Genomic DNA, 23,448 nt, shown 5'->3' with positions numbered 1-23,448 from the left:
GAATCAGGACAGGACATCCCATAGCACTCCAGACTGCTCCGCTGGGTTACTACACCTTGACTACACCCTAACTTAACACCAGTTCAACTGCGCCAAGAGCACTGCACCCTGCCAGTGCCAATAAACCCAGACTGACATGGCAGAACGGTCGGGTTCAAAGTCTTCAAAATTGCGCCTGACGGGTTGCCGTTCCCCTCCTTCCACCAAGAAATCAATAAACACCCAAATTAAAGACAGCAAATACTTTCGAATGAAAAAAAGGAAACATGCATTCAGAATGGAACCGCACAATGATTTCTCCAGGTTTAATTAACCTTTTTGACCAAAAACAGAGCTGGGCATTTGCATATCAATTCCCACTTATTTGTCTTTTATAAATAAGGGAATACACCACCATTCATGGTAGACAAACGTGTATGAACAATATCAAAAATATTTTACTGGTTGTAGACAAACATAAAGCACAATAGCAGGTAATACCAAGTGGCGCTGTCCCGAGGCCTACTCAGTCTACTCTCAACCCACATAGATACAGGTACTGCCGTAATACTTGCTTCAGTTAATATCCAGCTGTATAAATGGATTGTATCTAAAATAGTGTAAGCTGTGTAAGCCCGTTTGGCATCTGCTAAATACCTAAAAATGACCCAGGACGGGGCACTTTCTGTACTGTGATCTCTTATCTGTAATCCTCTCTACATTTCCCATATCTGAATAAAGTCGGGGAGAAAAAAGTAGGGCCGACTGTCCCCTTTCCTAAAAAAAAAAAACATATCAAAATCCGCAGCGCATTCTCAGTTGCTGTGGCTTACACGTTCATTTCGGCTGCAAATACGATATGAATTAGTCGAGGCGATGAGCCCTGAGGGGGGAGGGAACTTCAACAACACAGACACATTTTTGCTGGTGGCCATTCAATTTGCTGGCAAGAACAAACATCTATTCTCATAGCAAAAGAATGGCAACAACTGCAAGTACAATTCCAATTACAGGTTACGGCAAGTTATGTTGTGTGCGCGCGCGTGTGTGTGTGTGTGTGTGTGTGCGTGAGTGTGTTTAAACGGTACCTTACAAATCACACACTTAAATGAGACGCAATCAAGCATTCAGGAGGCACGTTTCACAATGACGACCACGCTTTTCCTCAGTTCCCTGATGAAACGCGTCACTGCGCCATTACAGCAGGGAGACGGACACATTAGCAGCCGGCAGGCCGATAAACAAGCGGACAAAGAGGGAAGAGACAAATTGCTTCAACTGGAATAATGAGCAGGGAGAAAGGATCAATTAAGGCAGAGCAACGGGGGAGCTCAGAAGGACTCCTAATGCGATTAGAGCGGGGGAACTGGCGAACGGCGGGCCCCTGATTGCATTACAGCGCCGCTGCGAAACAGAGATATTTCATAAGCGTCCGCCGCGGTCTTCGCCGAGACGAATGGCGCGGGAGGAGGAGGAGATCGCCCTCTTTTCCCTTAAAGCCGACGACGGGCGGGCGGGAGCGAGCGGCGACTCCGCGCGGCTTCGTCCGCTCTCGAATGCCAGCGTCCGGGGGAAAAGGCCGCGGCGGCGGCACTCGGCCGCGGAGGAGTCCCGGCCAGCGAATCCCGCGCTCCGACCACGCCGCTACGCCCCAACCGCGCGCCGCTGGGTGAGTCAGTCGCAGTCTGTGCTCCTGTGACTCAGCTCCAAACGAAAGGCCAGACCCGTCCGCACGAACTGACGCATGAACACAGGAGCCCCTCAGTCTTATCCAGGAAGGGCCCAAGTGTGGGTGCAGGCTTTTGTTCCAACCAAGCTGTTACACACCTGATTCTACTAACTAATCAACCACTAGAGTCGTTGCTAAGCACCTTGATTAGCAGAATCAGGTGTTACTGCTTGCCTGAAGCGAAAGCCTGCATCCACCCCGGCCCTTTCCGGATAAGACAGTGGAATCTACTCTTTAACAGGACGTGCTATTAGATGGCCCTTTTTTCTTTTCTTTTTTTTTGAACCATTATTAACACACCAAGCAAGATGTATGACCGATACGGTGTGGTCATTAAGCCATGGCTAAACAGCCAACTACTCACTCATGATTGGATGACTAATCTCACCGTACCGTTGTCAAAATGACTGACGGTGGATCCGTTTTGCTTCATGGCATATTCTGACTGTACAGGCAGCAATCTCTGTCCACTGAAGACGAGCCCAGTACATACGGCATGTTTTCCCAACCAGAGTGACACAACTAATTTTGATCTCTGTCCATCACAGCAAGTCGGTGAAATAGTTTGCTAGCTAGCCATTTTTAAATCTGGCTGTCTTCGTAGTCATTGTTCGACAAATTAACATATCAATTTTATGACACTGTCCTTGATAGCAAACTGTCAGAATTCAAAATATGTGCAATATCATATTGAAATACTAGCAAAGATATCACCATTCCCTGTACATTACAGAAAATGGCCTCTGAAAACAAAAGCAGATGCTGGTGCTGAACAGTTTTAGCAGACTACATTTAAAAACGCTTAACTTAGAATAATAAAGCCTGTACGAGTATTTAATTTGGGAACATTAAATAACGGAATAAGAGAATTATAAAACCAATGTACAGCAAGCTCCATAATGTTTGGTGGAATCTCTATACGGTGAAACCAAAATGTATACAAACATCTATGAGAATGTGCACTTTTAACCACATGTGAATTGTTTGATAGTGTACCTAAAATTGTACAGAGTACAGAGCCAAATCAAGAAAAATATATGCCTGCGCCAAACTTTATGGAGCTCACAGTAAATACGTTGCTTTATCAAGGGAGCATGACCAAACAAAATTCACAGCAGATGGCAGTTATGAGTGAACCGAATAAAGTAGTAGAAAATCAAGCCACGGGGCAGATTAAAATAACTGATCAGAATGCACCATAAACCTCCAAACTGGCCCAATTTGAGGAAATGTGCCTCCAACCTGCCGGCCTAACTGGCTAATTTCAATTTAGCCTGTTGCTCGCAATTGTAGGGAACACCCTGCTGATAACAAGGCGTGGGTCTGATTACCAATAGGAGAATAAATGACAAATAACATCAGAACATCACTCCAACTAATGATACAATGCTCATGCTGCAGCTCTGTGATATTTAAGACATGGCTCCAAACTATTCTGTGGCATCTGGCAATTGACACCTGCATTTCTTCGTATCCCACAACCTGCATGCATAATTTTCAAAATAATAATTTTCTGGTGTTGAGAATTTTTAAACGGTAAGCAGGAGGACAACAGTGTGTAGGTTCGTGAAGGCAGAACGCAGCTACTACAAGGGCAGACTGCAATATGCTCATTTAGGTCATCTGACTTTGGCTATTTCACCACCATTAGAATGTTGACAGCCATTGCAATGTTACAATTAAATATGCATATTTGTGACAGCTACCTTTTTCAATGAAGTCAATAACATTCCCCCTTTTAGGTTACACTCGAGAAATTAATGATAACTGCCTGAGAAACTGTGCACTGCAGAAAACGTTCTGCACAGTCACACAGTTCAATCAATAGCTTGGTATTAACGTAATGCGGCGAAGTAGCAAACATGACATATGGCATGCAAATACCAGATGACGGGAACTACAATATATAAGAAATAACATTGCAATGAATTGTCCTGGGTGAGTCTCTTCTCTGTGACTAACACAGCCCACACACAGATAAACACTAGAATGTGTATAATTCTACATGTAAATGATGCCCTTTGCAAAGCTGCTTATGTAGAACTCTTGGCACATACATGTAATCATAGTATTATGTACTGTGCATACCTACACATTTTCTGTTAACCAAAGAGTTAACCAAACTAAGAATTAGACCAAAAAGCTTTATCTTTAAAGAATGGACTAGAATGAAAAACTGGTTCCAGCTGGTTGAAAAAATAACCTCAGGCACAAGGCACTGTACTGCCCTCTCTTGGCAATGCATTAGCAGGACATTTTTTATATATTATTTTAGTTTTAGTCAATGTTCCCTAATTGCCCTGTGAAGTTTTGTGTATGATCAAGGATATTTTAGATGTTTATTAACATTTCTGACAACTTGCCAGCTTTATAATGGCTGGTACAGGGGCAATTATGTTTTTGGGGTATTTTTTAACCACCAAAAAACCATACTTCCTGTAACTTAAAACATTCACTAGAACTACAACAAATAAATAAATAAATAAATACCCTGAGAAAGTGAACTATTCCTTTAACAATTCTGACAGACTGACCTTTGAATGTTGCTGTGGCATTCTATATTCGATTAAAAAGTTTAACCTTGACATCTCACAGGGTCAGAACCAAACCCAAAATCCAAGTGCTGAGGGAGATGACTGTTCAAGTGCACCATTCTGTTACTGGGCAAATCTCTCTGCCCCCACACTTCAGAACCAACCATAAAACAAACAATAACCACCTCAATCCCTGAATAAGGGGACTGCTCATTTCAAGATCAAAAAAAGATATGTTCCCGATAAAGGAATATATGTCACAGAACTAGCTTGTGAGTCCCTACCCGTCAGCTAGTCTGAGTTTGAAGTGGAATCGCATGTCCATACCTGATTGACCACTTCGAAGTACAAAGCCAGTGTAGAGTTACTGTCCAATCCACAGATCTTCCATTGGCAGGTGCCTCCAGTTCCAATCTCCTGTGTGGATTTTAGTTGGATGAGGACGTTAAGGTCACATTTCAGGGTCACATGTAATTAAAGAGTCAATCACTCCCTTTGGCTGCTACAGACCGCTTGTCACTTAACCACACTTACATTTTCTGACACACAGGGCCCCTTAGCGTTGAGCGAGACACAGGGGCCGATGGCACCCGAGATCTTGATTTCTCTGGATGTCTAAATGGGGGAGGAAAAAGAGGTTTTTAGGAACAGGCACTATTTGCTCTATACATATTGGCACATTTTTAAAATCACACAAGAGTTGGCAAACCTATGAAAAGTTCTGTTGATATATTTATCACCTATGCAACAATAATATGCGGGGACTGGGACAGCAACCAAATGGACTACAGGTTTCAATTACTGTGAATTGCAAATATTAAGGCAGAACATGTCTTAACCAAGTTACCAATATGCAATATGGAAGAGTAAACAAAGCGCTACAGGACTCTAAGAAACAAAGCAGGCATTAGGCCACGAGGGATACCTTGATCTCAAGTGTGCCTGCGAAGGCCATCTTAAACGACCCCTGCACGTCCTTGGTGAAGACCCTCTGGAAGGTCTGCTTGAAGAGGGAGGTGTTGAAGGAGTCCGCCATGACCATGTAACCTCTGGGAGAACAGGTAAAAAGTTTCCCATAAGCAGCAGTCTCAGGCCCTCCCACACATAAATGGACTTTCAAATGACTCACTTTTAGCCTTGCAATCATACGGATGAGCAAACAGACAAAGAGCCGGCGATCATTTCTCAATGACTGTTTGCTGAACCCCATGGAGGCCAGGAGGGTCCAGTAAACAGTCAGTGAATGAGTCTTGGCACTGCTTTAATCAAATGTCTGGTACATAACGCAAAGGCCACGGGGCGCTTTTGAAGGAAAGATGTCTTCTTTTGCCAACAAAGATGGCTCTCTCAAAAACACGGCAGTACAATGCACACTTGGCCCGAAATACCCTTACCGAAACTAATCAAAGATAAAGCCCCCGGCCATCGTACATCATCGATCCTGGCGTTCTGGCTGTGTTCACCTTGGGTTGCGTCCAGTAGGGCAAGGCCATAAACTGCGGCCCTTATATAGTCACAGACTGCACGTCAGCTTAAAGCAAAGACGGATGACTGCAATTACAGGGCTCAATGCCTTCTCCCCTGATACAATTCCGCAAACCAGTGTACCACAGATTTTAACTACAATCCATTATGGTAAAATATAACAGAGCCCATAACAACAGATAGAAACTGATAGTGATGTGATTCCATCACAATAACTTGCACAGGAAGCCATTGGGGAGTGGGGAATGTCATGATGGAGTTTGATAACTGACAGTTATTAAAACCTGTCTGCAAGCAACCAGTGAAAATGTAGCTTTCCGTACATGCAGACGTTTCGAAACCTCCCTACAACTTAAATTGTGACAGTTCACATCAGCAACCCGAGAACAGCATTCCTGCGAGATGCATTCCTCGAGTTGGGGGCGGGCCCGAGAGGGTCCCTGTCGGTGGGCGGAGCCTCACCCGGTGTGATTGGCGCAGCACTTCATCTCCAGCAGGCCGGTCTGGTCCAGGGCGCAGGCGTAGATGTCGATGATGTGGCCGCTGGTGGAGGCGCGGCTGGCGAGGGCTTCGTAGTGCTGAAACGCATTGGCTGCTTTAGAAGCTGCCCTTATCTCCAGCCTTTTAACACTTGACACAATTTACCCATTCATACAGTACAGAACTTTGGCCCCAGTATAATTAATACCTCATGCAGGAGACACAGCCAGAATAGGATACAGCCACATCACCTAGATTTATTACGACTAGATCACAATTCCATTGTAAGTGTGCTTTGTTGCTCAAGTAACTGCATAATGATGACACATAACATTGCACAACGCACATATCACAATACCCACAATGATATACTATACTGCTCAAAACCAAGAGCAACAGGATTCCTAAATTCTAAATTTCCTCCAGTAAAACTACAATTTATGACTGACAGTTTGTCATGCTGGCCAGACAACTATATTCTAACAACATCTAACAGGTTTCCCCACTTGTGGTATGTGTTGCTTCATTTGTAAGAAAAATGTGCACAACATATTTTTGAGGGAGGTCCTAAACAGCCGATACTGGTTCAGCGCATGTAAACGTTTACGGAGATACCTACCCCCAATTCAAAACACAAACTGCCACTCGCATTACCAGCAGCCATTTAGCTTTAAACAGGAAGTTTAAAAATTGCTTAAGGGCTTCTCTACAACCATCTCTAAAATTAGTCTGCTAAAATTCTTCTGCTCCGCATTCTGTAGGCTTATATACTACTAGGGTATTCTCAGTACTTTATTTGTGCGCATTTCCAGGCTTACCTTAGTGGCCTTCTTCATGAACTTTGCATTGTCCTTCTCAATGTCATGCCAGGAGCGGATAGGAGCCTTCAGCTCGTCCCCCACCACCATGCCAGGGCCCTGGGTGGCCGGCCCTCCGATGAAGGTCATTATGCGTGCCCCCGTGTTGGGGAAGGTACACTGTGGGGAAGAGAAAGGGGAGAGGGTTGCAATATACTGATAAAGCTACACCTTTTCCACCTGCTAAGAAAACTGACCTCAGGTCAATGAAAATGCCTCTGGCTACTGACTCTACGAAAGCACAGCTGACCTCAGGTCAGTGGAAATGAGGCCTAGGCGAGTCATAGAGGGGGGGGGGGAGTGGTTACCTCCAGCAAGCCCACAGCGATGGACAGTGCCACCCCCAGGGAGCGAAGGGGTCTCTTGCCCTGGGTGACGGGCCAGGGGTCCCGCTGCAGCTCCCCCAGGAGATCTGTCAGGTTCATGTCGATCTTCTGGACTGGCTGCAGGAACCTGGCCAGCACAAAAGTGAGACTGCATGAGCCTGTAGCACGGCTGTCTGCCCACACAGTACTGACAGTTACACCCAGTCATGACCATGTTTTCTGAGGATAAATGGCCTCCATGTTGCCTTTTCTGGGGAGCTGTGTCCAAACTCGGTTCTGGGGGACCAATACAGATTCACTTCGGCTTTTAATTTGAGCAGCTAAAAACTGTTGCCTCTTTTTATGCAACTGTTTGCAACATAGCACAATAAGCTTTTATTCTTCATGGCATACTATTTCTGTGGCCTAAGAGGGTAAATAATCCCTCTAAACATGAAAAGCACTTTACTAAGAAAAATGAACAGCTTGTAAAAATTCTAGGATTGCAATTATGGTTGGAACAAAAGCCAGCATACACAGTGGTCCCCCAGGACCAAGTTTGGGAACCACTATCCTAGAGAATATAGACAAAGAAACCATTTGAATTCATAAAATTTTCACTTAAACTAATCAGCTACTAGTTATATGTTGAGGCCATCCATCATTAAACCCATATTAGCACTTTCATCTTGAACAATACCAGTCATGTGTACTGATGTGAAAAGTGTAGCAAGCTTAGCAAATGTGTGCAGTACTTTTGACTGTATTCTACTGTTAGGATGCACATGTCTTTCACAACAATGTTCTCATTTACTCCAACCTGCTTACTTGCCTGCTCCATACATTGTACACAAAAATCTATAACGCTCTGTAGATTGGCCTGGTTAAAAGCACCTGATCAGGGAATGAACAGGAGGAGTACAGGCTGGGTGGAGGTGAAGGAAAGGAAGGTAACTTACCTGTTGGAAGGTGGGGCCTGTGGCACCTGTGGCCCTCGTCCCCCCTGGGCTGCAGCAGGTTTGGTCAACCCCAGCATCTCCTGGAGACGAGAAGCACGGCCATTTGAGGGAACACCTTACCCACTGACACTTTTAATCTACACTCAATCAAATCAATCAATCTAATTTTATTTGTATAGCGTATTTTACAGCAGTTGTCACAATACGCTTTACAGACAACCCTGGCCTAAACTCCCACAGGAGCAAGCCTAAGGCAACAGTGGCAAGGAAAAACTCCCTGTGGCAGATGGGAAGAAACCTTGGAAGGAACCAGGCATCAATTTACACCAGATTATCAATTCACTCCATTAAGACTACAGTCAGTTTGAACATGCAGCTCCACGGCCAAGTCAGATGGCCTTACTGCTGCCCACCACCGTTGTCTGAATCAACATAACTGCCATTTACGCTCATGCCCCACTGCATTCTGGGTGAGAACATCAGAAGGGAATGTCACGCCATGGTTAAGGAACTGAACTGAAGTAGACTGCAGGCTTGATTCTCAGGTGGGGTTTTCTAGCAGTGATGTGTCAGCATGAGATTGGGTTGATACATTTTTTATGAACCTTAGAGTATAAATTATTTACTTCACCTCTCGCTACATTCGCAAGATTTTCTGGTTAGCGGCACTGAGCGTGCCAAATTTTCACGCACATCAGAAATCTTATTGAGCATATGCGCCAAGCGTGACATTTTCCTTGCAATATCAGCCATTTTAGTTTTTTTTCATTGCTTGGAAATATGAGCATATAATCTATATTTACTGAACAAATCACAGTAAGCAACAGCTACAAAGGTTAAAACCTCACTTTTAATGTGGTAAATATTGCCAGCACTTCGGATTGTAGCTGCAGGTGCACCAGCAGGAAAAGTTCAGGGAGAAAAGCAACCAGTGCCATATAAATGTCACCCATCAGGAGGCTAATTATTCAGCAACAGAATGGCCATTCATAGCCCAGCGAAAAAATAGTTTGAGTCCCAATAATGTTATTGTAATAAAGGTTAAATCAATATCTGAATGTGTCATTTATTCTTTACTGTACATTAGGTTTTGCAGAAAACCATTTCTCAAAACTCAACGGAACGGAGGATTGCGCAAGCGGAGGTGCCGGGAACGGCCCTCGCGCCCCTCGCCCGCCGCGCCGGCGCCCCCTGGTGGACCCACCTGCAGCTGCTTGGCGTTGAGGTCCTTGGTGCCGCGGAAGACGTAGCTCTTGGAGATGCCCTCGCAGCCCAGCTCGTGGACCTGGATCATGCGGCCGAAGGTGATGAGGCCCACCAGCGCGGTGGGGGGCAGCAGGCTCAGGGACATCTGCAGCGACTCCTTCAGCGCCTGCAGGTCCTCGTCCTCCATGCAGGTGTCCACCACGTACAGGAAGATCAGGGGCATCTGGGGACCCCTCTGCGGGAGAGGCCGTGTGGGGCGGGTCAGCGCACGGAGGGAGATGAGGATGTCTGCAGGGGATTTATATTCCCCTGCGTATATTCCACAGTTGCAGTGTTTGTGATGTCATACCAAGGACATGCCCCATTGGTGACATTGAGTACCTGGCTTTATTTTAAATGCATGATACAGAACTACTGCATTTATGCTGGTTCTCATTCATCCAGTTGCAGTTGGTAACCAGACAGCCATGCACATTAACTTTATTCATCTTGCTACTTAGCTGCAATATTTAAAGTCCAAATCCTAATGTCCCGTCATCCGATGGAGAATAGCAATTAGACAAAAATAAAAGAAAAGAGGAAGGCTATGAGTGAAATAAGCTCCCAACTGGACCTATTATCACTGACATTACCTCACACCCCAGTGTAGAATAACACAACTGTACACCAACAGACCTTTGCCCCATAGACTGTCCTTGCTTGACACAGAGCACAGAAATATGCTAAGTCAGAGCAACGACTGCCTAATCTCCTACTGCCATCTTGTGTGCCACTGCGATACTGCACCCCTCAGCATAAAATGACCACATAAGGACTGAGCATTTTTCTGTACTCAGGACTCGTGTACCCACTGGTCTTCATGGATACGGACATCACCTTGTGCTTACAGACACTAATGTTATGTATGTTGCATAGGGGGAAGTATAAATACCCGTATATAGAACTTAAGGATAAGTCACACTTATTTCACGGGTTTCCTCAAGTTTGTAATTTCTTCAAAGTAGTGAATAGAACACCAGATACACAATAACTAATAACACCCCCCAGTAAGCAAAATATGAATGTGTTAATGTATGTTTATCTGGATTATGCTGAATCTGAAAACAAAATCTGCCAGCCAGGCAGTTTTATAAGATCATAAATAATGGATAACATTAATGTACTTGCACAGTTCCGTTAATACATTACCTGGACTACATATTCAATTGTAGAAAACTGCGGAAGCAGCTCAGCAGGCTGGTTCATCTCCGATATTCCGGCATAAGTGGGTGGGAACTGTAGTGAACAAAAAAAAATTGCAAAAATTCAATACAGGAAAACAGCATGTTGAGTAAATCAATGTGGTATCAACTGTATTTCTAGTTTACCTGGTTTCTTTGATAACAGAAATTACAAGCCCACAGCTTGGCTCTGTAGTCCACTTGGCTGTAAGAAAAAGAAAATGGAATGATGGCAGGATCAATCAATCAATCAATACAAAAAATATTACACACATCAGTCTGAGATTAAAACTACAAGAAAGAACTCTCAGGGACTTCCAAGTGGCAGAGTCAGTAAAGGTGCTCGCCACAGCTGAGCCCTGCTGTCTATATAGCGAGTGTGAGTCAGGACTAGAGCTAGAGTCACTGACTCGGTGCACATGCTTCACCTGCAGTGTGAGCAGGTTTGGGGGGCATTGTAGTGATACAGTTTAACTGCAATTTCCAAATATGAGAAGGGGGAGGGGTCTTTTTAAATAATGAACTCTCCCTGAAATCTGAGGCTACAGTCAAAAAATGAAATGTCAATTCAGTCAGTTCAAACAATAATACTACCAGGTATATAAACTGAGTTCATGCCAATCCGCTAAGTTTGCATTGAAGGATTTCGCATTTCAACCAGACATTGCACATATTCCATACCCACTAAAAACAACCAACTTGACTTTAACCCACAATATTTGGTATTAAAACTAAAGTAATATGAATGCCATGTTTATGGTAGTCTGTTGTCCACCAAAGGCCTAAATAATTTCTGAAAAAGTTATAAAAAGTCACATACTAGTGATAACAATAATAATAGTAAAATAACAGTATCTTTTATTATTTTTATCATCACATTCAAACTGCAAAAGCAATGCCCTTATCCAAAGTGACAGTTAACATCATATCACTATCAATCATTCATGAAGCTGAATATGTATCAAAGCAACTCTGGATACGTTTATATTGCACACCCATTACATCAGCTGTGACTCAAAACTGAAACCTTTGGTTTACAAGCACAGTTCCTTAAGCACTCTGCCACGGTGTACAGTTAGCATGGGACTGTGGGTGACCCCACACCGGGACAATAGGAAGCCTTACCACAGCGGGTTGAGCACAGCGCGACAGGTGGCCCGGCTGCAGAGGACCGGCTCGTACTGTATGGGGGGCAGGTCCGGCCTCTCCTTCAGAGGCGTGAAGAGAGCCGCCACCGGGACCACCATGCGGGTGGCCTCCAGGCGGCTGGAGGGCCACACGTTCCAGCTGAAGCGCACGCCGTCGCGGTCCTCGTTCTGCTGGATGAACTCCTGGAAGGTCGCCATTGCCACCTAAGAGCACTGAAGTCTGCCAAAAGGAGGAGGCAGCACAGGTGTCACGCTCAAATGTGCCACCTCCTGCCTTCCGGTCTGCGGTTCATCATCACTCCTCCCGAAAACATTACTTTAACCCCAAGTCTTCCACGTAGGTACCAATCACAGCAGAACAATTACCTTCCTAAGCAGTCATAATGATCCAACTGGAGTGCTCTTTTGGACTTTGTCATATGAATAGCGTATCTAGAGGCGTAATATCAAATCTTTGAAGAGGAGCCCAAGTCCAGAGCATCTTACGATTAACTGCACACTTATAATAGTCAATAAATCCAACATTGGATGCGCAGTGAGGATAAACATCTCCTTGGAGAACAATCAATCACTGAAATACAGTAAATGTGACAGTTAGGCCAACATACTGAATTCAAAAGCCACTAGTGGATCATTTAAACATACTTTACCAAACCAGAATTAAAGAACAAATATTAGACAAAAGTGTTAAGTTTATTTTAAGCTTGTGTGACTTCAGAAAGTTAAACTTATCAAAGTAGGGTAGCGCTAGCGGCTCACTTCCCCTAATCTGACAGATGACCACCTCCGTGGACCACAAGGTTATTGCAAGTAAAGACAAGAGCTTCTCATACTTAATTGATCACAAATACATAAATCTAACAATATGGAATTTTATGGTGAACTGAAGGCCAATGACACAATATTGGATAGTCTAGTGACTTTCTAATTAAGCATCAACCAAAGAATGAATAACGTTCACCATCACACATCTCAACTCACCATAAAGTTCATTTGTGATCACTAGTTACATCCATCAGTCTCCTTGATGTTGCCCAAGTTAGGTCATTAGCTAGTACTAGCTAGCTAGATGTTAACGCTAACCAGATCATTTTAGGCTATCCGAAACTAGTCAGCCAAGTTACCTAGTCCGTTAGCGTAACCTTGTTTGCTCCCTGAATATTAGTTAATCATTTAACAGACTTGACGATGCATTCATAGCGAGCAAGTCAGAAAATGTATCGTTATTTTGTTGAGCAAACTCGACAAAATAGGAGTCATAATAAACAAGTAACGTACTATACCAACAATACTAGTCTAATGGATTACAGCTAGCGACAACTGAAACTATATATATGATGTGTGCCGTTTAAACTTAAATTACAAGCTAACGTTAGCTAACCTAAACTTAATTTCAAACAAACTTGGCCAACTGGATGACTGTTTCCCCTGTTGTGAATACTAAACTAGCAAGCTTTACACCATCTTCCAAAAACGCAACCGATTTTAACAAGCTTGTTAGCTAACGAGTAAATTAATATTTTAAGACGTAGGAAAACACTGGTGATCAATTAGCTAGATACGTTAGCTTAAAACACAGCTAGCTAAACCAACTAGAAATCTAGCCGAGACAATAAGGCAATCTAAAAACAGCCCACAGAGATGAATAGCGGTCGCCTTAGTTAACTGTATACACAATTTCTGCATTCAATACGACCAGATACGCACACACTAACACATCCTTAGCTAGAGGTATTTTAGCTACCTAACATGTTAGCGGTTAGACAAGCTCGAGTCTTAAGGAATTTCAGTTATTTCGCTAGCTAGCTAGACTAGCTAACGTTTCACATTACTTCGCTAGCAAGCTAGCCGGTGAGTGATTTAGGATATTATCAGACCGATTTTGGCTTCACTGACCGTTGTGAAAATGAATTGTAAATTAAATTTTTAAAAATAAAATATGTAACTAAATATTCTCATTCATTAGGTCTTAAGTTTGGGGCGCAAGTAATAACGTTAGCCTACCTACAGATTGATAAAAGCTTTTCTCGGCTAGCGGCTTGTCCCAGTAGCGGTCCAAAACAAATCATTCAGGTCTGTTGCCGAATTCCTCCCTTTGTCTAAAGCATGATGCATCATAATTGTTTATCTTTGCCGAGTGACATTATGTTAATATTTGACTTACCTGTGTACCAAAGACTTGCTCAACACCTCTCCCAGTTTACCACACCGGCGGCCCTCAGTTGACAGGATTCTGTGACGACGTAGCAAATATGGCTGCGCGGAGCATTGCCACGTCAAGAGGCGGTGCCGTGCTGTCTCAAGCCTGGCCCACTTCTGAAAACAAATCAATTTTCCTTTGCAAATTGCCACGCAGATCGAAAGGAAACCATCCACTGTCGAAAAGCCCACTCAATTTAACAATTTTCCAAGTATATCTGAGCACATTTAGCAAATACAATTACAGGGAACACCGTGAGGTATTGTGGACACACCCGAGATAGCTGCTTCAAGTAAATAGTTTGAATATATGGCATTTTTACACTGTGCCTAAGGCGACCGCTCCATGGTCCAATTCAAATAAACCACCTTAAGTTTAAGTAAAACATGGAAAATGGGCATGGCACATGGGAAATTAGTTTACCCAAATTCCCCAGCATCACAACACAACCCACAAGCTCTCAGAAACTGACATTGTGGTGCAGGTGTTTGGGGAGACCACTGAAGAACAGGTATTACTCAATATTATAAATCATGAAATCACAAAGAACAAAGAAACATGACAGCAGTTAAAACGTTGCCATACAAATTTTATTATATAACATTTCATGACAAAATACTGCCAGAAACTAAATTCTCATTAGATGTACTTCGCACTACTCCCTCTCGCCCTTTCAATTTGATCCAGTCTTAATTGCAACGCTCAAAGTCGAAAACATTAAACACGATCCTCCATTACCGGATCCCGAATCTCACTGCCTCCACAAGTTTCTGTAAAATCACTAGAGTTTATCTCCTAACGCGTTAGTTTGCACATTCTTTTTTTAATCACAAAGAAAAGGGGAAGGAAATTATATAATAGAAACAAAATAATAATTTTGGATTTTGTATCCCTCTCCTGGCTGCTAAAATAAAATGGTTTAAATAAATTGGGTTTTTGTTAAGGCTCAGATGTTCACATGTTATTGAATCCCATCATTCCCTTCATGTTGCCGGCCGCCCCTTGTTGGAACTGCCTCATCATAGACTGGAGTCCAGCCATGCCACCTGCAAAAGAGAAACTCAGCTGTGTCACCTGCATTCATATCACAACCGTTCTAGGATTGTGTGTCTCAAGCACGGACCCAGGGATCAGCCAACCCAACCTGAACCATCATGCTTCTGATGAAAAATGACACTGGGTAAGAGCTTTGTGACACTTGTAGACAACTATAGTTGGTTGTGAGGCTGTGTGTCCAACCTACCCATATGGTGAAGAACCCTTGGATCCATCATCTTAGCCATCTGCTGATTCAGCTTCGCCATCTGAGAGGGGTTGACGTTCTTGGACATGTCTCCACCTGCAAATGGTAAATATTTGCACATTAAAAAATGCCTACTTAGCAGATTGGGGGTGGGGGAAATTAAAATACTTGAGCAAAAATTATGCAAGTTCTTGGAATGAAACTTCTCAGAATATGGAGTTCTTCCCTGTATGGTTACTGGCTGATAGTCCAACTGCATGTAAACATTAGGAATTCCACATAACAAGGAATATAAAAAATGAATGTTTAAAGCATCTTCTCAAATATGCAAAAATAAGGAAATACACAAACAAGGAAATGCTTTCTATTCTTTTCTTAGTTCTTACCAAGAAAGCTATCACACTTTGCAGCCAGGGTGAAGTCACAGTCATTCCAGTACAAACATGTACCAGTCTCTGTGGGACCACACTTTCCCCCCTAGGGAATTATTGCACTTTGATCCCCGATATTTGAAAGCCTGTTTGCACTGTAAGGCTCTCTGGATAAGACTGTGCTAAATGCCAGTAGAGCCAAGCATGGCACCCAAACCATTAATAGAGCTGGAAATGTCAGTGTGACCATAAGGCTTATGCTGCTTCCATGGCTCATTAAGCGAAGAGAAGGTAATGATTTCTATCGCAAACCTTTAAGGCTCCACACATACTATATACAACCACGTATAACTTTGCTTACGCTTATATATCATAGCACTCTCATCTTGATTCATGATTACTGCAGTGTTACTTTGTATTCTATATCTATGCCCTTTTCCCCCCACTGTTTTTTAATTACTATTTTTAAAATTACCTTTGAACAGGCCCTTGATGCCGCCCATCTTCTTCACCATCTGGGCGAATTTGGTGTACTGAGTCAGCAGCTCTTGTACATCCCTGGTCGCGACCCCCGACCCTCGGGCCACTCTCTGGATTCTGTTGGGTTGTTTGCTAAAAAGCTTAGCGCCATCTTTGTTGTCCAGTTCTTTGGGGGTGGGAAGAAAGAAAGAAAAAAAAAAAGTATGTCAAACTTAAAGCAAACTATAAATTTTTTTTACATAAATCTAAAATGAAACACCTGGGATTATTCACATTTCTAAAATATAATAATAATGACACTGATGATTATCATCATCATTACCATCATCATGGTCCTGGTTGTTCTAATAAGGACAGAATATATTAGGTCCAAGCATAAATCTTAAACTGGTGAAAAGGGGCATGTCCAGTACATACAACCAAACACATTCCCCAGACTTAAATTGTAGTACTTTGACAATGACCCAAGAGCTTATTCTTACTAAGAATACTTCCTATTCTTACTACAATAATTACAAAAAACTGCAAGGTCCAACTGGATGCCAAGTCGTACAGTAAATGCTGATTGGTAATGTTCAACTACCAAAAAACAACTAACCTCAGGGAGTCACTTAAGAATATGACTCCCTTTGCCAGCTGAGGCAAACAATGGTTCAGGGCTGTACCTTGGTCGTTCATGCTGTCCATGATGGTCATGAGCTTCTTAAGCCTTGCCATGGACTCCTGCTCATTTCCTTTGCTCATGAAGTCTGTCCCAAAGCCTGGGATCATCCCCTTAAGACAGCAGGAGGAAGAGGAGTCACCCAGTGAGATTCATCGTTTAAGGCTCAGGCACACATTTCAAACCCTGTCGGACCATCCACAGCATGACCACCCACAACTGAAGAAGAAATGTGTGCATTTTTACCTTTCAGTCATGTGGACTGTGCTGCAATGTATCTATTTAGCCCAACTTTAGATGCAGCATCACATTCTGGTTTGTGTGCTAGAGGTTTGCATTCCTTACAAATGCAATAGTGCTCCACTGTGCAGCCCTACTAATACAGTTTTTCAAATCTGTCGTTAAAGACAAGCATGGCTTTGTTCACCAATGTTTTCTTTCTGTAATCTATGAAGACATTTTCCTTTAAAGGAAAGTACTCATCCCATTGTTTGAATGGACTCCTATGAATATCTCGCTTGTAAGAATAAAACCTCCAGGAACAAATCCTTTTCTTATGCGTGGGTTGCACTGTGTGGGTGTGTACACATTCACACAGCTCAGGCCTATATGGAATTTGTATTATCAGATTATCACCAGCAGTGTGAGCAGATTAGCACCTCACAATGTTATGAACGGATGAAACTTGGCTAAATTACTTGGTGTGACTAGTCTGCTAAGACTTTAGTTAGGGTCATACAGTCATGTGCTCAGCGTAGTGCCACTTTTACTAGCCTATTGGGCTCGTCCTTACCATTATCTGGCTGAAAGGGCCCATCTTCATGATGTTCTGGAACTGTTCATACATGTCTCTCAGGGTGAACTGGCCTGGGATGGTGAAGGGAGTGAAGAGAGTACAGTTGAAGGCAAAGAAAAAACAAGGCAGTCAATTTACTGGTGGGAGTATTGAGTCAGCAGGTCATTGCAACTTGTTTTTTGGGAGTTCTCAGTGCCACCATGACACTGTTGAGCACCGCAAACAAAAAAACGTCAGCTCACACTTCCCGTTCAGCTGATCATTAGCACTGCCGACAGCCAGGTTTGGCATTTCACAGGAAAACCACAAGCAGAGTCTAATACTGGTCTGTTGCCAGACCCGCTGTTCTCTTGTCAGCCGAATTCTCTTCAGCACAATGTTTTTATTTTTGGTAAGATTTGTTAAGTAATTAAAGGCTGTCCTCACCATGTTTTAGCTTGTCAATCAGCTCTTCGTTGTCATCCAGTTTGAGCTCGTTCACCTTGTCAATCAAACCTTCAATGTCTCCCATGCCTAACAAAAAGAAAAACAAAAAAAAACAAGTGAATCTAATTTTCTACACACAGTGTTCTTCACAAAATAAAGAACAAACTCCAACATCCAGACACTTGTGTCAAAAGGTGCACCCATTCTACGGTAGAACGGGTACTCCCATTGATACCCCATCATTTTTTTTTTTTTTTTAAAGTGCTAGAATGTGTTATGAATTTATTTAAAATCTCAAGTTTTATAGAAAAGAAATTCTGATGGATGATGAGGACGAGGAGCTGGAACTGATGGAGAAACCTTTTGTTATACAATACAATACAAGATATCTGAAGTCATCATAAAATGTGGGCAGTGCTTGGCTCCACAAAATGAACAGTCGATACAAATGTCTTTTCCTTCCTTAAAAATGAGAACACTGTGCGCCAATTAAAAAAATAAAAAACCATGAATTCCAGCGTGTTAATTGTATTCTCGAGCAGACTCCAAACGAGAACCCCTTGAAATGACGCAGGCAGCAATGTGTTAACCCAGGAGGACACTAAAATGATCATAGCCCCTTATGAACAGGCAGTCCATTTAGCCTCCAGGAGCTGGCTTAATGTATTACTAGCCTTAAGGACTATGGATGTAAAGTTGGACCAAGACTACTCACCCAGCAGCTTGCTAATGAAGGGCTGTGTCTTGAAGGGCTCAAAGTCATCAATGTGTTCTCCAGTACCAATGAATATGATGGGACTCTTGGTGGCAGCAACTCTGCACAAAAAGGGGATATTTTAGGTTACAATTTCAAAGATTCAAATCTCAAGCTGGAATAACAAGCATGTTTAAGGCTCAACAGTGCAAAATAAATATTTGAAATAAAAGTCCTGAGAGAAATTTTAACCAAGACATTATATGACTACTAATAAAAGGCAACAATGCCATCTGTCATGTCCTATTACTGGTATCCAACATGCAAATGGAACAACAAACTTCCAATCTTCTTCCAATCAAGTCATTTTTTAAAACCAATAGTCGCACTCACCATTCCAAAATAGACAGCACAAAAATAGAAGATTCCCATTCCAATACTCTGTAGCATCTGAATGTGTGTACTTACGCACTAAGGGCACCGCCACCCTTGGCATGACCGTCCAACTTTGTGATGATCACAGACGCCACGTCCACCTTGTCTTTGAAAGCTTTGGCCTGGGATTCGCAAGCTTGACCAATGGAGGCGTCCATTACGTACACAATGTTGTCTGGTTGCTTCAAACAATAAAACAAACTATCAGACACATGTTACGCTTCCTGATCTAGATGTAACTGGTTATTTTGTTCAAGGCCTTGAACTCGAAACAAGGTATACAGTGTGACTAAGTACAACGGGTTTTCCCCCACACACAACGTTGCACTTACCACAGCATTTGAAACCTGGAGCATCTCCTCAAAGAGGGAGTCCTCCTGTTTGTGTCGACCGCTGGTGTCAACAATGATTATTTCAAAGTTTTCGTTTTTGAATTTTTCGACACCTTCTGCAGCTATGATGACAGGGTCCATCTCTGTGTAGCTGTGGAAATTATAATAAGGAAATTAATAAATATAATGTGAAAGGATTTTCTTTATCAATTGATTTCAGTCATCGAACACAAATGTCCCAAGGTAGAAACAGGGGCATAACACTCTAAAATGGATTGCAGAGCACACAACATTGCTTAATTGAATAACCTACCTCCCATAGAAGGGAATTCTGGCTTTTGTAGCATTTTGCTTCAGCTGATCAAAGGCACCTTAAAAACAAAACAAGAGTTGGCTACAACCACATTGTGCTTTAAAAAGGAAAATATGAATTAAGAGTATGAATTTATTTTGTTAAAGGACAGCATTACCAGCTCTGAATGTGTCTGCACATATTAAACATGTCTTCCAGCCTTTTCTTTGGTAGTAGTATGCCAGCTATAGAAATCAGGGAGAGAGAAATGTTACCACACAATTTAATTGTTAATCTATTTTTATATAAATATGCTTCCCCTCCATTTTTCACCCCAATTCGGACAAGAATGGTCACCGTACACCTCAGACAAGGTACACAGCACGTGTCAGCCACCACTTGTTACTGCACCACAGTTTGAAAGTCATACTCTTACACAGAAGCAAGAAATAATAATTTTCACTTATTCAAATTTGATTCAAATTATTCTTGTAAACAAAGTGCCCCGACCCCCCACACCAAATAATTAAAATACACCCTACCCAGTACCTTATCAGTATCAACATCTGAAGAACCATCATAATCAGATTGTAATGAATTGTGAATTCAGAATTTATTTATGCTGCAAGTCCCAAAGGTCTCCATAGTTCTTGTCTGTGGGTTGCAGACCTGAATCAGCTTACCTTTGAACAGGTTGTGGTTTTCCCACTGCCTTGAAGCCCCACAAACATGATGACGTTATTCTTTCCTTTGGTGGGCGTCCAAGCCTTGACTCCTGGATCTACCAGCTGAGAGAGGCAAACACAAAAGCTCAATAATCACCCCACTGCCACCCCTGGAGCTACTGCTTGCACCTGCATGTGGTTCAATAACAGGATCTTCAGTAGACTACTTTACATGAAAACACAGTCCACATAACAGTTACGCTACCTGAACTCAATATCTTGGGTAGCAAGGGATGTGTGATATCTTCCCAATTATAGTGTGCTTCTGAGCATCATATACAGGTATTTCATAACAAGTCTGAGAAATTCACAAACGGGACAGTTTCTTTCCAGATCAGAGCAACTGTGTGTTAGGTACACAACTTTAAAAACAAAACTTAATATATGGTATCATAATAGGTGGTTCTGTATATTACATTTTGACTTTTATTAATAATTGACAACATTAAACAACATAAAAATTAATAGTTTCTCATTGATAGGATAAACTTAATTTAGAAAATAAATCATTTCAATACAAGCCTCCACACAGTTCCACAAAATCAGATTCAACAACCAGAACATGTGGATCAAATTATCAATGCAGACAAATAATTTGTAATAAAAATACATTTGTCTTAGAATTATGACCAAGTACCCTATAAATATTTTTTGGGAAAACAACAAGGATAGTATTGTTAGACAGAACCATGTAAACTGACCATAAATCTGTTTTGTGGGTCCTAAATACCTGGATTATTGTGTCCATAGAGTACACACCCAAATATTCTCTGGAATCAATTTCTAAAAATGCTATGTACACTCAAATCCATTTAGACGAGTTAAATGCAAACAGCATGACAAAATGCTAATATTTTCATTTAAAAAAATTGACAGCTCTTTAGGGAAAACCTAGGTCTCCCAAGAGTGAAAATCGCCACTGCACAAACCTTGACCAGCTCCTTGAAGACAGCGTGCTGGATCATTCTCCTCTTATTCAGGCCAGAGGCCATCTCTTCCAGGTCAATGGCTGCCCTGTGAAGAGAGCAAACCTCGATCAGGACCCAATGTTTTATTTTAGAGGCACCGCAGATGCGCCACTGACTACTTCAGGGCCGCACCTTCATCCTTAGGGTTCCCTGGTCTCAGGGTCCCATCAATACCAGCCACTATAATACATCCCGCCTTTTCTTAAACGTTTCCTACAACATAGACTTCTTTAGGAGAAATCCCCAACAAGTGTTGCTTTTTCACAATATAAAAACATAAAGGAACACCCATGCATTTGGTTTGCCATGAAGCGGTTAGCCATCACTAAATTGTACTGTATTGGCAACAACCTATTGGACCTCTCATGCAACACATTACATGGGAAAAGGCACATTTATCATGCACATACTTGACATTTTCTCGGAGCTGCTTCACCAGTTTGATGTTCACATCAGCTTCCAGCAAAGCAGCACACACCTCCTTCAGCATAGCATTTAAAACCTAGAAAATAAATGCAGAAACTATGACCTTAAATCAGAGAGCAATGTCAAGGTTGTGATCTGCCTCCACAAACAGAACTCGAAAATTCTCAATTTCAGTGTTTCTCATAGATCTTAATCATAACATGCTGCCAATATCACAATTTCTTGTTTTATTTTATGACACACATCCCTAAAGCCAGCTATATGAGTAATTTGATGCATTCTTGTGTCAGTCTTTCAATATATCAATGAAAGCCCTAAATTGAAACGATCCATTTTAGTGGAAAAATATCTCCACACTTGACAACAGATGAGCAATCATGTTCGCCAGCCAGGAAGCTTACTTAAAAAAATTATAATAATAAATTGCAGGGGCTGATTGCTATCGAAATATTTCGCTGCACTAAGAGTAACTCGATTTAGAAAGCAATAACATCACAGGCTGTTACCTCTTCATTGATGATGGTGGCGTTGCTCAGCGATCGCAACGCCGAGGTTATTTTTCTTCCCAAGTCGGCTAAAACCATCTTGACTTCCTCTTCAACACCTGAAAGAAAAACACGCATACGTCATCAGTCAAAATTACCTAGTTAATGATGATGTAACTTAGCTAGCCAGTCTAGCTCAGTAATGTCAGCAAACTTCTTCAATTCACTTCAATTCTTACATAAGCGAAGGCTTTTACCTGTAATTTCACGTACCAGTCAATCAACTTGGGACCGTGTGGCCTTTGTGGCAACGACTGCAAGGATAATCTCTGACCTCAGTCCATACAGACAATGAGATGAAAAGAAACACGGAGTATCAACGCGCGTCGCCTGCACACTGGTGGCGTCCCCCGTCCCGTGGTTAGCTACAACGAAAAATACAGTACGTCAAATTCCGCAGATGTATGCAGCCAATTAACCAAGAATATAGCCTACCGTTTCTAAACAATTGAATATCTAGCCAACTACCAGGCTAACAAATTGAATTAAGACGACGGACAATTTGGCCGGATTGTGATTGCTATAACACGGAGTAGGCTACCTAACGTTAACTAGGTCAGAAAACTGTTCGCTGGCTAACCAAACAGATGTTGACATCGTTCGTAGGCTAAAGATCCAGCTAGCTAGCCCCAGGCCCAATCACAACTTAAGACTGATCTTCTGTAAATATGTGCGACATTAATGCATCACCATAAGCATACATCCACGGAATGTCTCTGTCCGGTTAGGAAGTAAACAAATCGAAAAAATACTCGCGCGTCCCGTACCTTCAAGGAGCTTGTTAGCAATACTTCAGACTTTCGCTAGCCTCTTCAAAATATCACATTAGTGAACGTCACCAAAACCTAGAAATGTCCCAGGAACCAACTACTTTGTACTTCCGGCGGAGTAATGCTTGTCACTCCGCCCCGTCCTTCGCCATCCATTTCTCATTTAAAGGCAGATTTGTTTT

The 23,448-nt window shown here is 42.4% G+C and overlaps 2 protein-coding genes across 7 annotated transcripts in view; both read right to left on the bottom strand.

Moving 5' to 3' along the window:
• sec23a (Sec23 homolog A, coat complex II component) overlaps positions 1-14,225 on the bottom strand; it is a 32,389-nt gene extending 18,164 nt beyond the window's left edge. Inside the window, exons 1-12 of one of the 4 annotated variants that reach the window (XM_064330228.1) lie at positions 14,067-14,225; positions 11,880-12,122; positions 10,902-10,959; positions 10,723-10,809; positions 9,533-9,769; positions 8,329-8,408; positions 7,373-7,517; positions 7,026-7,184; positions 6,190-6,305; positions 5,168-5,291; positions 4,777-4,857; positions 4,570-4,659 (exon numbers count right to left, since the gene is read on the bottom strand). In XM_064330228.1, coding sequence (XP_064186298.1) covers positions 4,570-4,659; positions 4,777-4,857; positions 5,168-5,291; positions 6,190-6,305; positions 7,026-7,184; positions 7,373-7,517; positions 8,329-8,408; positions 9,533-9,769; positions 10,723-10,809; positions 10,902-10,959; positions 11,880-12,100 — 1,398 coding nt within the window. In that variant the 5' untranslated portion in view covers positions 12,101-12,122; positions 14,067-14,225. The other 3 variants (XM_064330239.1, XM_064330254.1, XM_064330246.1) reach the window with 3 other exon arrangements.
• Positions 14,226-14,670: 445 nt separating this feature from the next.
• srp54 (signal recognition particle 54) lies at positions 14,671-23,391 on the bottom strand. 3 transcript variants are annotated; one of them, XM_064330267.1, is made up of 17 exons: positions 23,264-23,391; positions 22,694-22,861; positions 22,458-22,555; positions 21,936-22,027; positions 21,487-21,571; positions 20,516-20,620; positions 20,011-20,077; positions 19,854-19,911; positions 19,541-19,691; positions 19,242-19,390; positions 18,795-18,895; positions 18,080-18,166; positions 17,651-17,724; positions 16,862-16,970; positions 16,192-16,362; positions 15,346-15,441; positions 14,671-15,148 (listed from the first exon to the last, which is right to left on the bottom strand). In XM_064330267.1, the coding sequence occupies exons 3-17, from the start codon at positions 22,533-22,535 to the stop codon at positions 15,057-15,059; spliced, it is 1,515 nt and encodes a 504-aa protein (XP_064186337.1). In that variant the 5' UTR covers positions 22,536-22,555; positions 22,694-22,861; positions 23,264-23,391; the 3' UTR covers positions 14,671-15,056. The 3 variants fall into 3 exon arrangements, with proteins under 3 accessions (XP_064186337.1, XP_064186357.1, XP_064186348.1); XM_064330287.1 differs by having other exon boundaries at positions 22,710-22,861; XM_064330278.1 differs by lacking the exon at positions 23,264-23,391 and adding an exon at positions 23,187-23,205.
• Positions 23,392-23,448: the final 57 nt, after the last annotated feature.

The sequence above is a fragment of the Anguilla rostrata genome, chromosome 1 (genome assembly GCF_018555375.3).
Source record: "Anguilla rostrata isolate EN2019 chromosome 1, ASM1855537v3, whole genome shotgun sequence".
In the NCBI taxonomy this organism is placed as follows: Eukaryota; Metazoa; Chordata; class Actinopteri; order Anguilliformes; family Anguillidae; genus Anguilla; species Anguilla rostrata.
Note: the sequence above shows the minus strand (reverse complement) of the source record. Positions and strands in the feature narration are given on the sequence as shown.

Bases quoted from the DNA above. Each gene is read 5' to 3' on its own strand.
- srp54 (XM_064330267.1), bottom strand. From the start codon at position 22,535: ATGGTTTTAGCCGACTTGGGAAGAAAAATAACCTCGGCGTTGCGATCG. The intron at 20,621-21,486 runs GTTTGTGCAGTG...TGCCTCTCTCAG, and splicing joins TCTTCAAGGAGCTGGTCAAG to CTGGTAGATCCAGGAGTCAA. The intron at 16,971-17,650 runs GTAAGGACGAGC...TGCTGTCTTAAG, and splicing joins GCCCTTTCAGCCAGATAATG to GGGATGATCCCAGGCTTTGG.